The sequence below is a fragment of the Fukomys damarensis genome, unplaced genomic scaffold, assembly GCF_012274545.1.
Source record: "Fukomys damarensis isolate Sample0158 unplaced genomic scaffold, DMR_v1.0_HiC HiC_scaffold_3, whole genome shotgun sequence".
Lineage (NCBI taxonomy): Eukaryota > Metazoa > Chordata > Mammalia > Rodentia > Bathyergidae > Fukomys > Fukomys damarensis.
In genome coordinates, this window is record NW_022900915.1 from 48097373 (window position 1) to 48102874 (window position 5502).

A 5502-nucleotide genomic window follows, 5' to 3' on the forward strand; every position below is an offset into this window, starting at 1 on the left:
CAGCCCAGCCGCGCCTCCCAGCCGTCGGCGTCCGGGCGCCGGGTCCCCGGAGCACGCAGAGCTAGTGCGGGGCTTAAATGCGAAGCCGTGGATCCGAGGGCTTCCGAGGGGAACTCTCGTCGCATCCCGGAGGACAGGGTCGCTCCTCCTCACCCCTCCGCGGCGAGACCCTGCAGGATGTGGGGATGTAGTGCGGGAGAACCAAAGGGTCTTCCCTGTGCACGGCCAGCGGAGTCGGCGACCCCTCCCCCGGCAGTCGATCGCGCAAAGCTCCCACTGCCACCACGCCAGGGTCTCTGTCTCCAGCGAGGGCGCTCAGACCTCCGCACACGGGAGGAAATCCGGCGCCGAGGGCCGGAGATCAGGGACAGAAGCCTCTCCACAAACGCGCGCGCTCCCCCACCCAGGAGCCCTCTCCGACGGCTTGCCTGGAATTATAATAATTACGGCGAGGGGAAGGGGGGACGCATCCACCCGCAGTACATCTAATCCGATAATAATTTTTCTCTTCGAGATGGTTTAGGAGAGGAGCCGCGGAGCCCGGACTGGGGAGGGAGGGAGGGCGTGAGGCCCTGGAGAGGCTGCGGGGCGGCGGAGAAGCGCCTGGGACCCCAGGCGCCCCGCGTCCCCGCAGCCTCCCCAGCGTCCTGGCGGTGGGCGCGCCCTGGGGCGCGGGGACACCGACGCGCGTAGAGCTCGTCTCGGGCCGCAGGGCAGCGTCCGAGGAGCCCCGCGGGCTTCGCTCCTGACCTGGCTTCTAATTAGACCCCGCTGCTGCCTTGCATTCGGGGCCACAGGACCCTCCCGCGCCTGCTCCCACCCTCCCCCTTGAAGAGCCTTTCGGCCGGCTTCGAGCTACCCGCGCCCTGAGACCTTTGACCCAGGAGTGCGAGGGGGTCTCTGGCCTATCCCACCCACCCCAGTACACGTGTAGCGCCCTTGGCATGGGCTGTTCCTCCCGGAAAGGTCCCTCTTTGGGTGAGCGGTGCAGTAATGAGGCCTCTGGACCCCCTCCCCCAGGCGTCTGCGGCGCCTTGGCCCTGGAAGACAGGGAACGCGGTGGAAGCCACCGGGTCCCGAAGGGCAGCTGCAGGGCCACGGCCCCCTCCACTCTTGCAGTGTTCTGGGTGGGTTCTCACGCCGCTTCCTGAGAAGGGGTCCAGGTCCAGAGAGATGCGCTCCCCAGGGACAGGATCAAGGCTGCGGGTGCCCAGGAGGGCCGGGTGGAGATGCAGCCATCCCGAGGGTGTTTGGGCCCACCAGTGGAGGAGGCGTGAAGGCGACACGGGTGTCGCGTGGCACTGAAATCGCTGCTGTCCTCCCTTCATCTCCACCTTCCACCTGGCCACACATTCAGGCGTCTCTCTTCTCCTGCCCACTCCTCCCATAGAGAGCACACAGACCTGGAGGGGATGCGCTGGCCACTGGGAGGGCAGAGCCCAGCCCTCTGGGGACCCTCCCGAAACTTCAGCCTCCTCCCTCGGTTCCCCTCCTCCCTCACCCAGCTCCCACCCCATTCCGCATATGAAAGCGAAAGTGACTGCGGGAACCTCCTCACCTGGGAGGCAAAGCCAGGAAGCAGCCCCAACTGGAGCAATTAGGCTTTGAAGCTGCTGTGGCTCTTGGGGCGAGGGAGGGGAGAAGATGTTGCCGCCCACCACGGCCCCCACCAGCCTCAGAGAGGATGCTTCTGCACCCGCGGCCTGAGGCCTGGCAGGGGGCAGTCCCCAGGAAGCAGCAGTGCAGCAGACCTGGTTGGTCCATCGCTGAGCAGACGTCCAGGACCGCCCTTGCTGGCTCCTTAGTGACAGGAGCCTAGACCAGGGGTTCCCAGCTTGCTCCTGCCCCACCCCAACTGCACTTCTGGGAGGTGCAGCCTGGTCTCCCTCCACTGTCCTGGTCCTGTTCCCTCCGAGGAACTGAGGACAGACGGGGGCTCTGTGGGAGCTGGGAGTGTACCTGGGTGCACTCTGGCCCTCTCTCCTTCCTCCCTTCTCCCCAGGTGAGGCCTAGAGGTCTCCCCTCTTCGCTGGGGCTGAGCCCCTCTGGGGCAGGCCTCGACTTTATTGACTTATTAGCTCCCCCGCACCTCTTCTTTTCCCCTCTCACTTCCCTCCCTGAACCGGGGCTCGTCACTCACCGACAGCCCCGCATGCCCCACCCCTCCGTAGGCCAGGCCCTCCCAGGAGCCTGGGCCAGCAGCAGCCTCGTGCAGCTCCAGCTCCTCACGGCAGTTTGTTGTCAGGTGCTCATCAGGGTCTGTGGGACTCAGGCTGGAAGGGGAGGGTGTAGAGAGGTGACTGTGACCTGGGGAGGTGGCCCGGGATAATGGGCACATTGGGACAGCAGGTGGGCTACGGCAGGGAACAGATGAGGATAAGAGGGCAGGTGGCAGCAGGAGCCCAGGGCCAGCTGAGCCAGGCATCTGGGCCTCCGGGACAGACGGGCAGGGCCCCCTTTCTCCTTCTGAACTGTCCCCAGTGTGATCAGCACCCCAAAGCCTGTCGGCCCGCCCTCCTCTCCTTCCTTCTGCCCATATCTGCCTCTGTCCCCCAGGTCCCTCTCTATTTCTCTGTCATTGTCTTTGTTCTCTGTCTCTCCCTGTCCTCAGTCAGTTTCCTTCTGTACCCTGAGGCCACCAAGCTCAGTAACCAGCACCTAAAACCTGCAGGACCAAGGGAACCAAGGTACCAGGCCACCCTGCTGGTCTTCACTGGCACCGGGCTGGCCCTGGCCATACAGACCAGCAACAGTCAGAATTCACAGGGAGCCATCAGAGGTGGCTGCCAGAGTCATGGGCTGGCACCCCTGTTCTCACTTTCACTGGTTTCTTTCTCACCCTATAACCAGGCACTGGTGGATGATGGGTGCAGTGCACAAGCTTGGGGACATTTACGGCTGGTGGCCCCTTCATCTACCAGCTCCAGTCACAGACCTCAGCCTAGGGGACAGCTCAGCATGGCCTAGGGAGTAAGTGGGACTCAGGTTTGCCACTCCCACCAGTGGTTTCCCGCTGCAGAGCCCATCCGCCATCTGAGGAAGGTGACTGTAGCACATGAGCCAGTGTATGTGCATTCCCAGGATGAGTCCAAAGTGACAGCAGCCAAGTCCTTCCTGGACCTGCTGAGCACTCCCCAGGGCTCTGCTGTGGCCCAGAGTCTGGAGGGGTGAAGGGAAAGGGCTGCCTTCGAGAAGCTTCAGGGACCTGGTGGGACCTTAGCTTGGTCTGGAGGAGCTGGGTGCAGGCTGCAGTGAGTGCGTGGGGAGGCAGCTTCCCCAGGTCAGGAGATAGGCCAGTAATGGTGCTTGGGAGGCCATGAGCTGCAGAAACTGAGACCGACCAAGGGTGCTGGCCATGCGTGGAGCTCTGGCCCTGCCCACAGAGCGCCACAGGATGCAGCTGGGGGACAGTGGCTGTACCGAGGTCCGGGACTGAACCCCAGAAAGGTGTGCCCTTGTCCCAGAGCAGTTGGCCTGGCTCTGCTGTGCTGGCCCTGACCCTGAGCAGGGTTGACTGCGGGGCCACACACAGCCGTGGCCATTGCGATCCTTCTTGGCCCTGCCCTGCCTGCTTCGACCGTCTGTGGGGGCAGAGGGATGGGTGAATGGACAGGGGCGGATCGCATGCTGTGAGACCCGGAAGCAGCAAGGCCTGGCCAGGACAGGCCACTTTTCACACCGCCACCCCGCCACCCTTGGTCTCCCTCCCCAGCTCCCCAGGTGACTCCCTGGAGGTGCACGCATTGCTTCCACATTCCTTCCTCTGAACGTGCTGCTGCCGCTGAGGTCCAGGACGCTGCAAATCCATGGCCGCCGGCGTGGCAGCCTCCCCGCCTGCCGGGACTCGCTCAAAGTATGTGTCAGTAATCCTACTCAGTCCGGCCCCTCTGGGGAGGAGAAGCCCAGCCTGGGGCTCAGTAGATATCTCCGGCAGCCCATATCAGGGAGGCCCGTGCTGGGCTCAGTTCTGGGGATGGGAGCTGCATCCTTCCTTCTGTGGGGAGCCCTGAGCTCAGGGACAGCAGCTCAGAACTGGCCCGGGGCTGCCTGAGCCAGACCCCCCACCCCCTGGTCTGGGCACAGCCACATCCCCACCTTCCTGGATCCAAATGCTTACTGTGCCAGGCTCCGTGCCAGCCAGGACAAGAGAGGGCGGGTGAGGCACCTCTGCCCGCTCAGAGGGAGGAGGTGTCAAGTGCTGGGGCTGGGGAGCACTATGTCCCTAGAGCCAGTGGCCCCAGGAGACTAGGAGGGCCCACCTGTTCAGCGTGCTCTCTGGTAGAGCCAGGTCTAATTGCTTCATTTACAGATGAGAAACTGAGGCCCAGAGGGAGAAGGATGTCACAGGGTCCCAGTGAATGAGCCCAAGTCTAGACTAGCTGAGAGCCACAGCCCAGTGCTCTGCCGGACCCTCCCTGCCCAGGTCCTGTGCCTGCTCCTCAAGCACCTCAGGATCAGACAGGCACAGTGTACGGTCCTTGTACATGGGCTCCCCAGCATCTTGAGTTCCCCCAAAGAAAGACCTAGGAGCCTCCAGCCCCGCAGAGACACGTGGGGGAGCTGTACCTCTGGGACCCCAAAACCCACACAAGGCACAGTGAGGGCCGTGTGCCCAGCACCGCAGGCCCCTGGCTCTGCCCTGAGCCTCCATCCTTGCACAAACTGCTGACCTGTAGCCAGTGCCACCTCAGGGAGTGGGGTGACAGGAGGACCCATGGGGCCCAGCAGAAGCGGGGCCTCCGCCCGGTAGCCTGGGCTGGCTCCTTCCTCCTGCATGTCGCAGCCAGCAGCTGCTGTATCCCTGGCCAGGTGCCCAGCCTTTCAGCAGGATGGAGGGAGGAGGAGAAAGAAAACCATTAGTGTTTGCGGGGGGTGGGGGATTGTGGCTGTGGCTCACGCGGCTGTGGCCACAGGCCTTGCCATGAACCTGGAGATGGACGCTTTCCAGATGCCAGTGGCCTCCTCTTAAACTACAGCTGCTTAACAGCATTCGTGGCAGTTAAGGCAGAATGTGTCTGTGACCCCATCAGGGCCCATGTAGACTTCCAGGTATAGGCTGTTTTCTTTTCACACCCAGCTGTGAGCTGTTCCCAAGGATCAGAAATCTGAGTGCTGCCTTTGAGGCTTGCTGTGTTCTGCATCTCTGACCTTGGCCTCTGCCTCCCCACCTGGCCCCCCAGGGTGCTAACCTGCGTGCCTGGCCATCCCTCAGTGTGGAAGGGCCTGCAGAGCTGGACCCAGGGAAGGGCACTGGAGGGCAGGGAGCTGCACTCTGCTCTGGGCACTCCCGATCCAAGCATCTGGAGACAGCGCCATGTGACAGACACAGGACGGTTAGAACCCAAGCCGCTCAGCCAGGTGGCAGCTGAGCAAGGGGAATGCCCACGCCTGCTGGGACACTGTCTGCCACCAAGGGGCTGGCAGCCAGAGGAAAAAGGAATGAATTCCTCCTGGGGTGAATCACCACAGCCAGGTGTAGAGACATGGGTGCAGCAGGGGCGG

The 5502-nt window shown here is 63.3% G+C and overlaps 2 protein-coding genes across 2 annotated transcripts in view; one reads left to right on the forward strand and one right to left on the reverse strand.

Annotated features, from left to right (window-relative positions):
- Positions 1-2154, reverse strand: part of Wnt9a (Wnt family member 9A) — a 42563-nt gene extending 40409 nt beyond the window's left edge. The window contains exons 1-2 of the mRNA XM_010612053.2: positions 2141-2154; positions 919-1040 (exon numbers count right to left, since the gene is read on the reverse strand). Of these exons, the coding sequence (XP_010610355.1) occupies positions 919-1040; positions 2141-2154 (136 nt within the window). The remainder of the gene's footprint in view (positions 1-918; positions 1041-2140) is intronic.
- A 174-nt stretch (positions 2155-2328) lies between these two features.
- Positions 2329-5502, forward strand: part of Wnt3a (Wnt family member 3A) — a 29228-nt gene continuing 26054 nt past the window's right edge. The window contains exons 1-2 of the mRNA XM_010612052.2: positions 2329-2349; positions 3004-3167. Coding sequence (XP_010610354.1) covers positions 2329-2349; positions 3004-3167 — 185 coding nt within the window. The remainder of the gene's footprint in view (positions 2350-3003; positions 3168-5502) is intronic.